Source organism: Patiria miniata, unplaced genomic scaffold (genome assembly GCF_015706575.1).
Source record: "Patiria miniata isolate m_02_andy unplaced genomic scaffold, ASM1570657v1 HiC_scaffold_29, whole genome shotgun sequence".
Lineage (NCBI taxonomy): Eukaryota > Metazoa > Echinodermata > Asteroidea > Valvatida > Asterinidae > Patiria > Patiria miniata.
This window is the reverse complement of record NW_024037068.1, coordinates 21,862,467-21,879,954: the sequence shown is the minus strand read 5'-3', so window position 1 is coordinate 21,879,954 and position 17,488 is coordinate 21,862,467. Positions and strand designations below refer to the sequence as shown.

The following is a 17,488-nucleotide window of genomic DNA, read 5'->3' as shown; positions in this document are numbered from 1 at the left end:
ATATCCACCAAAGATCAATATGTACATTCCACGCTTGAAAGTAATGATAGTAAAAACTAGGAAAGTAAACAAAATTCGCACATTCTATGTCCCACATTCATCGGTTTCAGTGTTTTGCATTCTACTGTTGGGCATCTATCCACAAAAAAAGTTATATTAGGCCTATTAGTCTTTGCGAATGATGCTGATTAGAATTGGATGAATATTGCCTCAATAATGTTTCTACGGAATTAAAAAAAAATGCATGAAAGAAAAAAAGGTGAAATTTTGCCAAAGATTCTGTTTTTGTGTGTCAAAAATTAGCAAAATTTAGCAAAAGACCCTGTCGTGGTAGAGGAACTGGAACCAAATACCGTCATAGTTAGAGTAACGGCGGAAGCATATGGAAATAATGCTGTGGAAGCACAATGTGCCCCTCTTCCACAATCCTGAGAAGAACTATAATACCCTGTCCATCAAGGTCTTCTTCATTTCCAATTCAATCTAATATCATTTTTTTTTTGTCTCATGCATTTTTAGAGTCATAATTTCTACTCAGTAAATTCATTTATTCATGCATTGCTAAAGGTAATTTGAGTGAGGAATTAGTTTGTCCAGTATGGGTCTCCTATATGAAATTCATATTGTATTTCGGAATATTACTTACAATGTATGGCTCGTTTAAAGGCTACTATGCCGTGTAAAAATCAATGGTCTCATATCATGACCTAATATCACTTCTCATGTCAAACATCACACTACATGTGTATCTCCAAAGGTGAAAATCTAGTCCACAGCTGCTGCAGTCCGTAACCGGTAAGTGGCAGTTTTGATGTCGAGGCGTTTTTCGAGTCTCGAAGTTTAATAATGAAAAATGCAAATGTACTGTTCGAGTTCGGCAATAGTATTTGACGAGCGTATTGACACAACGCCCCACGCAGCGGATACGGTACTTTCACAAATACACCTGCAAAAGGACTTGAACACGTAGTTTGAGCGTTCATTTCGTTCAAGAACTAATTTTTTTGGGGCCTGGCCATTTTTGGTGCCAAAATCTTCATTCAAACCTGTAGAAATTCAAATAGTCACCAAGCTGTCATTAATATGCATTTTGTTTTATAGTTTTCCAATGTGTGGCTTACATTTAAAGCATTTGCGATTGGCATTTTACGCTCGATTCTTTTTCGACTCTCAAACATCAATCGGTACATGTATACTGGTTAGTTTGTTCAACTGAATTTGGAACGACTGTTTCAATAATCCTATATGAAAAACAACGAAATGCTGTGAAGCTTTACTGTTTCAAGGAAAATTGAGACCAACGCTTGACTTTGTTTACTTGATAGAATTAATATCCATCTTTCATTGTTTGTTATATTAAATTAGATATTAATCAAGTTCGTTCTAATTTAAGTCATTTATCGTGTTCGTTCTAAAATGAATTGAAGATTTCTCACGGTTCAATGCCGAAAATGGCGGAGGCATTTAAAGCGTTACAACCTAAATTCGATATACTCAGTTTATTTGAGAAGTACTAAGTCATGTGTACTTACTTGTAAAATATAAAACAAATAAATAACCGACCCTTTCTTTACAAAATAAGGCTTATACGCTGCCTGGTCTGCCGTAGTCCACATAAGGGCTTCTCTTTTTTTTCAATTATATGGATCTCAGTTCGTCTTGAATCTGTCTAATTTCGTGGGGAAAAACGCCGAAGAAATGGCCACTATATCACGAGCGTGCATAATTCACAACGGTACGATGCAGTACGGATTGAGCTGAGTATTCTGCCACAGTGCCACGTTTTCAGTGAGCACTACATGTACGGTGTTCGCTGGTCCCTACCCTGTTATTATGTTGCAGGCTCGGCTTCGTTACCGGTTTGGCTTTATCATTAAAAGATTGTAATGCTCCGATCAAATTAGAAATAAATCAATTGTTTCATTTATCACAGAGTTTTATATTTCTGAAAGAAAACACTGACTGATGTTGAGCTAAAAACTCAAACTTAGGGACCCAAATAGCAGGCGAAGTCGAAATGGAGACGACGCGGTATTTATTAACCAATGGCGCACCCCAGGGGTGATATGTATTTGCCATATTTTCGATTAGTGAAGTAGGGCTGTAAATGGCGCCCCCAACGTCAAAATAGTAATGTTCTGGTGCCAAAAACTTTGGGCAACGTTTTGTTGGAAAAAAAAACTAACTTCTCAAACGAAAATTGAGAGAAAAAAAATGTGAGCCGTCCCCAGCCAAATCATGTGTGCGGCACTACACTGACTTCTGTAGTCGCTGTCATGTACTGTGTAATTGAAGCATCGCAGATCTAGACAGGTTGGTTTTACGGTTTCTCCGGTTATCTTTTTTTTTGAGACGGATATGATACATATTGAAGGTAAACTCATGTCAGGTTTGCTGTTTTTAAATTGACTGAGTGTCGGTTGGAAATGCCGACATGTAGGTTTGAAATGCCTTGCCGTCGGGGGAGGAGCATTGACTGTCGGACACAAAAAGGGTAAAAAATAATACAACTAACGATGATACAACTGTGCGCCCACCGTGCAGATAAAGACTGCATGCGTGTCAATGTACTACATACACTACAAAAAATGTGAGCCGTCCCCAGCCAAATCCTGTGTGCGGCACTGAACTGACTTCTGTAGTCGCTGTCATGTACTGTGTAATTGAAGCATCGCAGATCTAGACAGGTTGGTTTTACGGTTTCTCCGGTTATCTTTTTTTTTGAGACGGATATGATACATATTGAAGGTAAACTCATGTCAGGTTTGCTGTTTTTAAATTGACTGACTGTCGGTTGGAAATGCCGACATGTAGGTTTGAAATGCCTTGCCGTCGGGGGAGGAGCATTGACTGTCGGACACACAAAGGGTAAAAAATAATACAACTAACGATGATACAACTGTGCGCCCACCGTGCAGATAAAGACTGCATGCGTGTCAATGTACTACATACACTACAAAAAATGTGAGCCGTCCCCAGCCAAATCCTGTGTGCGGCACTGAACTGACTTCTGTAGTCGCTGTCATGTACTGTGTAATTGAAGCATCGCAGATCTAGACAGGTTGGGTTTACGGTTTCTCCGGTTATCTTTTTTTTTTGAGACGGATATGATACATATTGAAGGTAAACTCATGTCAGGTTTGCTGTTTTTAAATTGACTGACTGTCGGTTGGAAATGCCGACATGTAGGTTTGAAATGCCTTGCCGTCGGGGGAGGAGCATTGACTGTCGGACAAAAAAGGGTAAACAATAATACAACTAACGATGATACAACTGTGCGCCCACCGTGCAGATAAAGACTGCATGCGTGTCAATGTACTACATACACCCAGATGACACACAGACAAAGGGAGATTCGTTGTTGTCCTCTTTGTTGATCTTTTATTGGAAACGGTCCTCGATCGTGAGTGTGTGTGCTTAGTCTATGGGAGAGTGATACATCATAGGAACAAAGGGAAACACGACGCCTTGTCCTCGAGAGTATAGTCAAACACGGCTGTGTGCATCTTTGTGTTAGCATCCATTTTGAGTCTAATGCTTGTTTACTATTATCGCACAACTCTGTGACGTAATGACGTCATGAATTGTGCTTCGCAATTGTTAGGTTCATAACTTGGTTTGTTTTAGCTACACCAACACAATTTTTACATCAAATTGATATACATCACCCCGACGCAAAAATCCCATCTTATGAAAATTTTACAGCATTCGAATGCCAGTTTGGGTAATGGCATCTCTATGTCAACGTTTTGGTGTTTGGTACCCTCGGTGACCATGATGCTAGTCATCACCCGTTATCCACGGAGCCAAGTCTCCTGTATAACGTTTGATATATCTAAGCGTTCGTGAAGTCATTTTGTTCCGAAATCAGATTGTGATTGGTCAATTTCGATGCTGTTTTTTTTTTTAAATACAACAACCTGTACAATTACGCGTGTATAGCAGGCACCTGCTGATTGGTCAGTTTCTCGAGGTCATACGCAGTCTAGTTGCATAAATAATCGCCGAATCTTTTTTTACGTATCATAGACCATGGTCGGCTTTGCCAGGGCCAGAGTCTATTACATATACTAACCAGATGCCGGCTCTGCTGGCTTTTACAGATACTCGCACATTAAGAATCAGTGTTCAAGCAGTGGATCATGGTAATAAAACGCATATCTTAATACATGGCTATGGGTGCCTGAATTCATTATAACGGAGGTGTTTTGTTTTCCCATCCAGGTGTTTCTTAAATTTCGTGCTTTTTATGTCAAGAAAACCGCAGCAATTCTGCAATGGATGACGTAGACGCAGCCTTAATGGGAGCCAGTATCCTCATGCAAGTGGTCGCTGGCATCGCAGTGGTTTTGAATCTTCTCGTGGTGGTGGTGTTTGCTCGAACCAAGCAACTCCGCATCAAGTACTTCGGCTTCGTCTTCAATCTCGTACTCGCCGACATCGCATGCCCTGCCGCAGCGATTGTTTATATCCACTTTAAACACGTGGCTACGGTTCTTGCCCTTGTTCGGTCTTTTTTCTTGACCGGGCAGCTCAGCATCTTGGCCGTAGCCGTGAATCGTTTGCTGGCACTGTCTCTGATGCCGCCTGCCCGCTATGACGCCGTGGTGACACCCGTCCGTATGGTGGTCGCATGTCTCCTGATTTGGATCCTATCTGCCGTGCTTTTCTTATCTACGATGAAACTTCAAGACGCGACCATCAACTGGTTGATCCAAGCTCTGACTCCCATTTTTATTCTGGTCGTCACTGGGGTTCTATACCTTGTGGTCTTCCGTAAGATCTCCAGGTATATGCCGCCACTGGCGTCCATCGCTGGAACCAATAACATAGATGGACAGGCTGGTACCCGCGTGCGCCAAACGCGTCACCTTATGGTGACGTTCACGATCATATTCGTGGCGTCTGCTGTCTGTTGGCTGCCATTTTGTGTGGGCTTTATCATCCTGTTCACGCACGGCGAACCCACCTTGTCGGTAGTGGTATTCCTGCAGTACAGCTATGCGGTGTTGCTGTTTAATTCCGCGCTCAACCCTTTCATCTACTTTTGGCGTTTCCGAGAGGGGCGGGAAGGTTTCTATAGGTTGATGTGCGCATGTTCCAGCCGCAGGAAAAACCAGGCGGAAATGGATGGCAACACTGTAGTGGAGACCGAAATGTAACATTAGGCCATTGTGAAAACTGAAGCTGAATCATCTGTCAATACACACGTGTGCCAAGTTTTTGTCGAGTTCCATTTTACATGCCGCTGGGTCTTCAATCTATAACTGCCAGATTCCATTTGGATTTCCCTAAAATATGTTGTTTTTTCCTCAAACCTTTAAAAAGGTTTTTTTTCCACGGTCTTGCGTTCTTTTTTTTGGGTTCCTTTGGGTTTCGAAGCTAGAGTGTATGTTTTCGCTTCAGGATACAGATGTTCCAATATAGAATAATATACCGATTTGAGGAGCCATTTTAGGATGTTATCGTATGTGTTCAGTCTATAATCTGAGGTCCACTTTTTTCATGTCCCTAATACATGCACATCTATTATCAGTCGTCCTCCACATACCCAACAGTTTAAACATCTTTTGAAGTGATATTTGAATGGCACATTATACTAAGTATCAAGCTAACACGGACAGGGAAGAAATGTCATAAGTTGGACCCTAAATTTATCGAATGACCCCAAAATAGTGGTCGATGAATTTCGAAAAGCCATATGTTTTATAGTTACAAAATATGAGCTCATGTGCACACTCAGCAAATGCTCAGAACATCTGTTACAACTGATACTATAGTAACCAACGGATAACGTATCACCAGAAGTGTTGTAAATGTTACTACGCTATCCGTTCTGTGATGATACGTTATCGGATATTTTTTTTTGTAATTAGATTATCCGCCGACACGTGATACATTGTCGGATACAAATTGTACTACACTATCAGTCACTTTGTGTTACATTATCGGTTAGTGGTACAATAGTATCGGCCAGTTTGTGTGACATTATCGGTTTGCCATACGTTATCCGTTACTACATAATCACTTGTAACACAGTCTTGTGTCGGTAGTAGTCAAAGTTTTTCAAACGAGGCTACGCCTCTGCCAATCGTGTTTCTTTTTAATCACAATAACTACCCGAGATCCGGTATCAAGGCACCATATGGTGCCTGGTTTCGGGTGGTTATTGTGTTTGGATTTTTTACAGTGAGTTGGAGGAAACACGGCTAATTATTCCAGCAGAGAATTAATTAAAGATGCAGTCCTTCCTCGTGCAGTTTTCAAGCTTCACCTCAAAGTAATTATTCACGTTTGAATCAGAAATATAACGAAAAAATCCACCGAAATTTATTCAGAGAATTATTTATAAAACCAAAATTCGAATTATTGGCAGCTCGGCAATAATTTGGCTGTCACAGGACAGGTTCATTTTGTGCACAAATTTCAAGCCCTTTTTCAAAGGGTTGAAGCGCCTTACCAAGCGCAGCGTTTACCAAAAAAAAAAGAAGCATACTTGAGGTCGCGTCAACGGCGTCCTTTTGGGCAGCAGGAACTTCTCCGCAAACCACAAGACCCTATTTATAGCGATACAACAAAAAGTCACGTGCCAGACAGTTGCCAGACAGTTGTCAGACAGTTCACTGGAAAGATAATTGACGGGGGGGGGGGGGGGGTAGTTTGCGGCTATGAAGTGAGATGGCTGTGTCAAGTTACAGGTGTTTGTATATGTTTCAATGAGACTTGGCAGGAGCCCAGGTCGAAAGTTTGTTGACACGGCTTGGGTGTAGCCCTGGCTGCAAAGTTCACTGAGCCAGCTGATTTGGCAAGGGTTGAATGAGGATTAGATAGGAGGTGACCGTCATTGGCCCTCAATTTTTTTTTATTAAAAAAATTGGGTCACCGCATGCCCAAAAGGCATCAGGTCACTCTGTTTTTTGGGTTAAAAACGAAACACATATACAAATTGAAAGTTCGTGAGGAGAAACAAATTCACGTTTGTTTTGCCCAGAGCACATGGTATGCATCCTAAGTCCTATTTCCCCTGGCTTACACACAACTGTAGTTATTTCATTATGACTATACAAGTATTACGTTCAATATGTGTATAGACCAATTACAATTCAAAAAGTCAAATTAAGTTTTTAGCCATTTGGGAGAAGGGATTTTGCGGGTATATCTATGTATTATGATCCTTTTTTGGACATGTATTTGGTAGTAGCAAATATACATGTAAATTTAATTCGAACAATCGTACTGACAGGGCGCGATAGCTTTGAATTATTGGTTCCTTTAATTGTGGAATCTTTGGGTGAAGAGCAATATAAAAATAAACAAATATAATTGAATCAGAAGCATTTTCTTTTCATCGCTTGGCTTATATTTCAGATGCATTAGTGGGTTACATGGACACTGACAGCCATTTCAATTTGTTTTAAGCTTGATTGTTCAGATTCTACCCTGCGCACTTTACAGAATTGCGCCACTCTTCATTTGTGTTTTTTTGTTGTGTCAATTGTCATAGAGAGAAAGGCTATGGTTGCCATTCAAGGCATGTGGGGAAAAAAGGAAAAGATTTCACCGTGAAAAGTGGAGCAAATCTCTAAATAGACCCATTTAAGACGCACCGTTGGAAAGGCCTTCTTTCGTTGATTACTTCAAAATGATAGCTTTCCAGAGAGACTAATTTCACAGGGAGTTTAGTCCACTTACTATCTTTCAACCGAGTATGTTTTTCAACAATAATACGCCAGTTACTTTTTCGGATGGCTGCAAATGATGGACTATAGCTTTAACCGACTGCAAAGGAACAAATAATATACGACAATTGTCATAATTAATTTGGCCTTGCCACGGTTTAATCCTCAATCATCCATCTGCATAATCATAATAAGTGAATTCTGTGAGGGCTCAAATAAATTTAAATCTTTAAGCACGTATAATTATTATTATTCGAGTCTGCATGTATAACTAAGGCCGCGTCCGAATCGCTGATCTACAGCCATTGTTTAGGCATTCACCCTTTGAAACTGCGTGGAAACAAGTTGACAATAAGTCGAAACTAGCTGCAATAATAATAATACCATTAGGGAGACATTCCTATAAGCTTGTCCACAAATGATAATCTCACTTTCCTGACCCCTTACCCCAAATTCCCTTATCCTACCCCCACAAATCTCGGTGTTTTTACTAATTGGACCACGAGCAATCGATCTAGCCTATTTGCGATACTAAAAAATGCCTCTAAATAGAAGCTGAGGCATTCAGAGAGACACTGAAATGTCTCCCTAATTCCAAATGTCTCCCAAAAGGTACACCTCCCAAAATGTCTCCCAAATGGTGTAATATGCGATAGTAATTATAAAGGGTATTCATAAAGCGCAAGTATCCACCACTATAGTGGTGCTCAAGGCTCTATGTCATTGTCTCCCTGCTCATTGGGCCCATGAACTATGCCTAAAACCATATCTGCTCCTTGGGAGTACACAGCTCGATGCTGCCTGTTAGGCACAAGGAAGCTAATTCAGTCACAGTAACCATTTCTGTCCTCACAGGTACGCATTTACTCCTGAGTGGAGACAGGCAATGAGTGACAAAATGCCTTGCCTAAGGGTACACGCACCATAGCCGCAGGCTGCGCTCGAACCCACAACCTGCATCATTATTACACGCAGACCACGAATTCACTGCTCCAGACCACGAGGTCACGACACTCAACAGCTATTTGATGCCGATTTATGTGTAATTGATTGGAAGTTATCTAGCAAGACCTTTGAATTATTTACAATATATTTTACGGGAAGTATACTTGCCTATTCCACATCTAACGTGCATTTGGACGGAGCATGTCCATTTGGACAGAGCAATATGATTATTCATGAGACGGTGACCAGTAATAAAATCCATGATTTGTAACTGCCTGCTGTATTCGCTGCCCTGGACGAAGGATTTGAAGCATCGCGGATCTCTAGACAGGTTTGTTGGATTCGTTTTGTTTTGTTTTGTTTTTCCCCCTTTTTTTTGGGGGGGGGGTTCTTTTTTTTTACGGAGACCCTTACTTAAACTTTACTTTAGCGCAGCGTTTACAAAAAACCTTTACAACAACTCGTCAACTGCTGCCCAGGTACTTTCCCGCACTACGCAAGACCCTATTCAAAGCAATACAACAAAAAGCCACGTGCCAGACAGTGTCCAGACAGTTGCCAGACAGTGCGCTGGAAAGATAATTGACTGGCGGCTGTGGTATGCAGTTATGAAGGGAGATGACTTTGTCAAGTTACAGGTCTTTGTTGATGTTTCAGTGAGACTTGGCAGGAGGCCTGGTCAAAAGTTCGGTGACACGGCCTGGGTGTAGCCCTGGCTGCAAAATTCATTGAACCAGCTTATTTGGCAAGGGTCGAATGAGGATTAGATGGAAGGTGACAGTCACTGGCCCTCAATTTTTTCTCTCCAAAAAAATCGGTTACCTGGGGCCCAAAGGGCAGCAGGTCACTCTGCGCAAGGTTAACATCCAGCTCCCATTTGGCCTTTTGGATGCGAACCCTGACTATGCCGCCTGTTCCTGAGTAGCGTGCATTTTGTGTCTAGCTCTTGGGAACCATGACAGCACTCTGTCATGACACTCTGTCATGTCACGCTCTGTATACAGCGATTTTTCGATTTTTCGGTTCATCGTTTGGTGTATTTTATAGCTCTACCAACCACATTTCGACGGCTACCAATGTCAGGTTGGGTAATATACGTAATGGCTAGAGCCAACCCAATTCCGTTCCGCTTATCTGACAGTTTGGAGTTTTAGGGTGTATTCGCAACACCGTTCTCGAATGACCGGCGAGCAGCGTTCTCGTGTTGCCGATCACGAACGCGCACGTGCATGTGGAGTGCAGCTGGACGAATATCCAAGATGGCAGCCGCCGTATCAAAACGCCGAACAAAAAGAAGGTGCAATTTATTCAATTAATACGAAAATAATTGAAATCCCGAAACAGCTAGAAAAAAACTGGCAAAGACAAGGCTGAAAAGCCCACTCTATGACCACGTACAATTTTCATGTTTTATCGTTACTGCTCCTGCACTGAATGAATGATTTCAATTTTATACACAAATATTAAGGCAAGTTCCGGTAGGGGCCTAAGTTTAACATCTTTGCCATTGACGTTCTCCATCTATGACACTCTATGACCACGTACAATTTTCATGTTTTATCGTTACTGCTCCTGCACTGAATGAATGATTTCAATTTTATACACAAATATTAAGGCAAGTTCCGGTAGGGGCCTAAGTTTAACATCTTTGCCATTGACGTTCTCCATCTACTCCCCAATAAGTGGGGGGGGGGGGGGGGGGTGAGAATCTTGTTGGCGAACACCGTTCACGTGTTGGTTCTCGTTATTCGGAACCCTGTTCTCGTGTTCATTCAACACGAGAACGGGGTTGCGAATACACTCTGCGAGTCTATAAACATTTTGTATAATTCGTACGCTATGCACATGCGCATAATTCGCCATGCACATGCGCATAATGCCGATTTATAAGGAATTGTACTTTTTCGCTCGTACCCTCTGCTCTGCAAACAGGACGCTGAGATACTCTGATGAGCTTCAAAGAAACTTGTGAAGGAAGTGGCCTTTGACCTATGTATAAAGCATCTGGATGCAGCTGTTCAAGACAATTTTGTCAGACAATGTGCGCAAATGCTATCCGAAAACGTCCCATGAAATGCGCACATTCCATACCGGATGTGATTTCTGTTTCATTGCAGACCACGTGGACACAATTTTGAGCGTCGCATAATGCAATCCGACCGTTCGTGATTCGAAACGGAGCCTGAGCGAGTGACGGGAATTGTAAATTTACAACACAGATAAGTTTTACAGAATTTCCTACATTAATACGCTTTTCAACGAAAAAAAAACATTTCAAAACTGGAATAAAAGAGTAATGAATCAGTCTAGAAGGCCGTTTCAAACCTTTCAGGGTCATGACCTTAATGACAGGCAGGTCACTGGTCACGCAAAATCCAACCAATCAGAGTGTGAATTCATCCGAGTATCCCAGCGTTCTGTTTGTAGGGCGGGGGGTACGAGCGAATTGTACCCTCCGCACTTATTATAAAAGTAATGATCGCAAATGGGCAAGTCCACGAATACGTGTACGTAGGCTATGTCCCTCACGTAACGAAAGTAAAACCCTTTAAGATGTTCATGGGTTTCAGGGTTATTTATTCTTCTATTAGGCATCTACAAGGGAAATTCGTCTTTGCAATGATTGTGTGATTAAAGAAAACATGGCTTATATGCGACAAAAAGGGGACCTTTTCTTAGACTTACCCAACTGCTTACAATGCAGTCCGCACGGAATCCCGGCATTCAATGCGGTACAAGTGCGCTGTCATGACATCTTTTTTTGTGAGCACTCTCTGGCGTTAGGTACCCAGGGTGGCGAAATACCTGCCCTGCTGGCTTATAAGGTGCTGCATTGTAGAATCAGTGTTCGGCAAACATCGTGGACTGAGGTAACAAAACGCATATCTGAACTCATGGCTAAGGGTATACCTGAAGTTCATTCATCGGAGAAGAGCAGATATTTCATTCAAGGTCTAAATTTGTTACTTTTTAGATTCAAGAAAACAGCAGCAATTCTGCCAAAATGGATGACGTAGAAGCAGCCTTGAAGAAGAGAGCCAGTATCCCAATGCACGTGGTCGGTGGCATCGCAGTGGTATTGAATCTTCTCGTGGTGGTGGTGTTTGCTCGAACCAAGCAACTCCGCATCAAGTACTACGGCTTCGTCTTCAACCTCGTACTCGCCGACATCGCCTTCCCTGCCATACTGATCACTATGGTCCACTTCAAGCACGTGGCTACGGTTGTTGCTCTAGCTCGGTCTTTTTTCTTGACCGGGCAGCTCAGCATCTTAGCCGTCGCGGTGAATCGTTTGCTCGCGCTGTCTCTGATGCCGCCTGCCCGCTATGACGCCGTAGTGACACCCGTCCGCATGGTGGTCGCATGTCTCCTGATTTGGATCCTATCTGCTGTGCTTTTCTTACCTACGACGTACCTCCAAGACCCTACCATCAACTGGCTGATCCAAGCTCTGCTTCCCATTTTTATTCTGATCATCACTGCGGTTCTCTACCTTGTGGTCTTCCGTAAGATCTCCAATTATACGCCGCCACTGGCGTCCGCCGCTGGAACCAGTAACATAGATGGACAGACTGGTACCCGCTTGCGCCAAACTCGTCACCTTATGGTAACGTTCACGATCATTTTCGTGGCGTCTGCTGTCTGTTGGCTGCCATTTTGTGTGGGTTTTTTCATCATGTTCGCGCACGGCGAACCCACCTTGTCGGTTGTGGTATTCCTGCTGTACAGCTATGCAGCGTTGCTGATGAATTCCGTGCTCAACCCTTTCATCTACTTTTGGCGTTTCCGAGAGGGGCGGGAAGGTTTCTATAGGTTGCTGTGCGCATGTTCCAGTCGCTGGAAGCACCAGGCGGAAACGGATGCGAGCACAGTAGCAGAAACCGAAATGTTACATTAGGCCCATGAGACTGAGGCTGAATCCACTTTCATTATACACATTATGCTACTGCCAGCCGCATAGCGAAAGGAAATCGGACCAGACCTGAGAGTCAGGTTTTGGCAGGGGTGCTTTCGTCGCCTTCCACCTCTATGACCCGTGGTCCAGTTTCATTTCCTTGGACACGCCGTTCGGTCTTCAGTTTCTAGCTGCCTGGTTACATTTGGTTTCCCGAAAATAGTGTTTTGTGCTTTTCCTCCAACGTTAAAAAAGAACGCTTTGTTCATGATTTTTTCGTTCTTTGGAGTGTCTGTTTTCCTTTAAGGATCTACAGGTTCCATGCAGTGTGAAATTCTAATACATGTACATCAAAAAGAAATCGGGCTATACCGATTGGAGGAGCAATTTTAGGATCTCATCGTTTGTTGTCATTCAATAAATTTGGTTTCACTTTTTTCCCTGTCTCTGTTACGTGTACATGCACAATCATCGGATTTTATAATTCTGATGCACTCCGTATATAATGCAGTCGCCTTCCAAGAGCGATTATGATTAACCAACTACCTACCAACAAATAAACATCTTCTGATTTTATCTTAATGATATTTGAATGGCAAATTACACAATAACAAGGTAACAGGGATAGCATGTGGTAGTGGCAAATACATGTAAATTTAATTCGAATAATACAAATGACATGGCGGGATAACCTTGGCATATTGGTTGGTATAATTAGTTAACTGTCTGTTGGCTGCCATTTTGTGTGTGGGCTTTATCGTCCTGTTCACGCACGGCGAACACACCTTGTCGGTTGTGGTATTCTAGCTTTTGAACAAGTTCGTCAGTTACTTTTTGCATAGCTGCAAATGATCTAATCTACTTTTAAATGAATGACGACGCTAGTCGGTGCAGCCTTTCGTTTCGACCTTACCCAGCAAAGGGCCATAGCATCTGTATAATGAACCGTAACGTCATACGATTCCAAAGAGTCTGAACAGGAATTTGCTGAAGTATAGGACCCAAAAAATCGCGCGTACATTGACACGTATTAAATTGTCAGCCTGAGCTATAGCTGCACACTACCTTTGCCTGTTCGGCAGGCATCAACTATATACCTTTTTCGTTACCCATACGGTGTTTTTTAGTTGCAGTAACATTGTGGTATGTTATTGCCGCACTCGTCTCCGCTTTTCAAATGGCCAAACGGTATGCACCATTTTCTGAAGCTGATCTACCGTACTTTGCATGAAACGAAGGGCATAATATGCCAAGGTGAAACAACGGAATTTGTAAACTTGAACCGAACGCAAAGTATATACGACAAATGTCATAATTAATCTGGCCTGACGACGGCTTAATCCCTTCACGCATATAATTGGTGAATTCTGTGAGCGCTAAAGTAAAATAATTTAAATTGTTAAGCGCGTGTAATTATTGTTATTCGAGTATTATGCATACGTAAATCGTGGCGTACAAGGGCGCAGGGAGAACTCACTGTATCATCACAGAACCATTCAAGAATACGGAAGAACAATAACCAGCACGGAACAGAACTCAACTGCAACCGCAGTTAATCTAAATTATGACGGAAATTTTCATGAATAATCCGATCTCATTAAATTCTTTGTGATAAAAATCGTTGTTGACCGTCTCGCTGTTGTTTCTATTCGACTCAGTAGACGTTCTAAGTTTGAGTTTACTGGTTTGTTTTGGGCCTTTGAATAATTCCATAATTTTTTTTATTGGTAGGGAGTAATCAAGCAAGACCCATGAATAATTGGATTTTTCCGCAAGTACCTGCATACATGTTTTCAACGCCTAAAGTGCATTTCGACGAATTATAGTCACTTACGACACCGAGAAATGTAATACAATCCACCATTTGTAACCGACATCTATATTAGCTGACCTGTTGAGAGTAACTGAAGCATCGGGCATCCAGGCAGGTTTGTTGATGGTATTTTTTGTCATTTTTAACGGAGTCTTTTACTTAAACGTGATGACATACAGGCGGTTTCTGCTTTTCTGGTTATCGAGTCGTCTATAGTATACGGTTAGCCTAGCCATAGGGGGAGTGGCATTAACTGTGCCTTGGACACAAAAGGTTGATATTGATAATAATGACCACGATACCATTGCAGCAACACCGCGATTGTTAGGTTCATCACTTGGTATGTTTGATATCCACCATAGATCAATATGTACATTCCACGCAGTTACTTTTGGCATAGCTGCAAATGATCTTGTCTACTTTTAAATGAATGACGACGCTAGTCGGTGCATCCTCTCGTTTCAACCTTACCAAGCAAAGGGCCATAGCATCTGTATAATGAACCTTAACGTCATACGATTCCAAAAGAGTCTGAACAGGAATTTGCTGAAGTATAGGACAAAAAAAATCGCCCGTACATTGACACGTATTAAATTGTCAGCCTGAGCTATAGCTGCGCACTACCTTTGCCTGTTCGGCAGGCATCAACTATATACCTTTTTCGTTACCCATACGGTGTTTTTAGTTGCAGTAACATTGTGGTATGTTATTACTGCACTCGTCTCCGCTTTTCAAATGGCCAAACTGTATGCACCATTTTCTGAAGCTGATCTACCGTACTTTGCATGAACGAAGGGCATAATATGCCAAGGTGAAACAACGGAATTTGTAAACTTGAACCGAACGCAAAGTATATACGACAATTGTCAAAATGAATCTGACCTGACCACGGCTGAATCCTCAATCCTTTTCACGTTTTTGGTGAATTCTGTGAGCGCTCAAGTAAAATGATTTAAATTATTATTTATATCAGGCTTCCAGCGGCAAAAATAAATCAGCGTATGTTATGCTTTCATAAAAAAATCCCGGATGACTACAATAATAAAGTACCCGGTTGACTGCAATAACATTGTTATTGCAGTCATCCGGGTATTTTCGCTGGTTCCCGCTTGATCAAGAGCATAGAAAGTCACAGTTGTCAACCACTCAACCATAGAGTTATATTAAAAATTAGAGAGCGCACTCATCACGTGACCCCGTGCTGGCAAGGACATTTTGTAAGTGGGCAAAGCACATGCGCACAACACATAACGTTAGGCAAAACAGCACGGTAAAACAAGGCATCGTCGGGGGGATTTATAAGTGGAACCAACAGTAAAACAACAAGAAACGCATTGCAGTCATTCCTGAAGTGTGCACATCCGAGTATTTTTGCCCACTTACAAAATGGCGGCGAGGTCTACAGGGTGGTACGTCTGCATTGTGCGCGTGCGGTATAGTGAATGCGCGCTCTATTTTTTATAATATAAGGCCGTGTCCGAAACGGGCTTCCAGAGCTACGGCTACGTCTATTGTCAGCGCGTCCCCGCGTATTTTCAATGAGCGCAGACCTAGACCTAGTCTATGTAATAGACGCTCGTTGAAGACGAGCGTCTATTACATGCGTGCAGATTCCACGTCTGATACACGGCTCGCTCCGTAGAACGGGTGATACTCAGACTAACCTAGACCTAGCTCTAGACAACGGATTCGGATGCAGCTCCACTCTATGCACTCAACAGAGCGTAGCGCGCGCGTACCTTCGAGCACGGAACACGCCGCGCGCATGCAGCGCGCATGCAGCGCGCAGCGCAGAATGCCAGGTATACGCGCACTGTTGTTAACAATTACAGTGGCAGCTTCAAAACGTTTGATGAAAACGAAAAAGATGTAATGAAGACCATAGATATATGAAGTGTCTTGAATTGTGCTTCTTGCGTCAGCCTGATATAAATACTAATAATAATATTGGATGGCTTTGAGGTGGATACAAGAATATATTGCACTCGCTATGACAATATTGCACTCGTCTTCGACTCGTGCAATATTGTCATAGCTCGTGCAATATATTCTTGTATCCACCTCAAAGCCATCCAATATTATATAGTTGTTAAGCGCGTATAATTATTGTGATTCGAGTCTATGTCTATATTTAAATCGTTGCGTACAAGAGCGCAGGGATCCCTCACTGTATCATCACAGAACCATTTAAGAACAGAGAAGAACACTAATCAGCACGGAACAGAACTCAACTGCAACCGCAGTTAATCTCAATTATAACGGACATTTTCGTGAATAATCCGATCTCATTAAATTCTTTGTGATAAAAATCGTTGTTGACCGTCTCACTGTTGTTTCTATTCGACTCAGTAGACGTTCTGAGTTTGAGTTTACTGGAAGTTGTTGTGGGCTTTTGAATAATTCCATATTTTTTATTGGTCGGAGGTAATCAAGCAAGACCCATGAATAATTGGATTTTACTGCAAGTACCTGCACAACGCCTAAAGTGCATTTCGACGGAATATTTATAGTCATTTGCGACACCGTGAAATGCAATAAAATCCACCATTTGTAACCGACATCTATATTAGCTGACCTGTAGAGAGTAACTGAAGCATCAGGCATCCAGGCAGGTTTGTTAATGTTTTTTGTAATTTTTAACACAGTCTTTTACTTAAATGTGATGACAAACAGGCTGTTTCTACTTTTCTGGTTATCGAGTCGCCTAGTATGCGGTTAGCCTAGCCATAGGGGGAGTGGCATTAACTGTCCCTTGGACACAAAAGGTTTGATATTAATAAAAATGACCACCAGGCGCGGTTCTACGGGGGGCCTAGGGGTGGCTGTAGCCCCCCCCCCCCCAAATTTTGTGTAGCCCCCCCCCAAAAAATAAATTCCGTAAAAAAAAGTGCATTAGCAAAAAGGATTGTGATGTACATGCGAACGGTCTCCCCCTAAAGAAAAATAGTCGTGACAAGGGTGCATTAGTTAATATAGTGTGAATGATTTTAGGATTTTATTTGCGCTCCCCATTGAAAATATGGCATGAGCCCCCCCCCCCCCCCCCCCCCCCCCCCCCCCCCCCTATTGATTTTTAGAGGCCAAAGTGTCTGGAAAAAATAACCGGTCTACATTTCAGCACGCCTCCCTGAAAAAAATTCTGGATCCACCGTGCTA

General features: G+C 42.3%; 2 protein-coding genes across 2 annotated transcripts; both read left to right on the top strand.

The window, feature by feature from the left end:
* The first annotated feature begins 4,229 nt into the window (after window positions 1-4,229).
* Window positions 4,230-6,017, top strand: LOC119736313 (histamine H2 receptor-like). Its single transcript, XM_038210359.1, has one exon. It carries the CDS (start codon window positions 4,278-4,280, stop codon window positions 5,160-5,162), a length of 885 nt encoding a protein of 294 aa, XP_038066287.1. The 5' UTR covers window positions 4,230-4,277; the 3' UTR covers window positions 5,163-6,017.
* Window positions 6,018-11,606: 5,589 nt separating this feature from the next.
* On the top strand, window positions 11,607-12,522 carry LOC119735265 (histamine H2 receptor-like). Its single transcript, XM_038208966.1, has one exon. It carries the CDS (start codon window positions 11,629-11,631, stop codon window positions 12,520-12,522), a length of 894 nt encoding a protein of 297 aa, XP_038064894.1. The 5' UTR covers window positions 11,607-11,628.
* The last annotated feature ends 4,966 nt before the right edge of the window (window positions 12,523-17,488 follow it).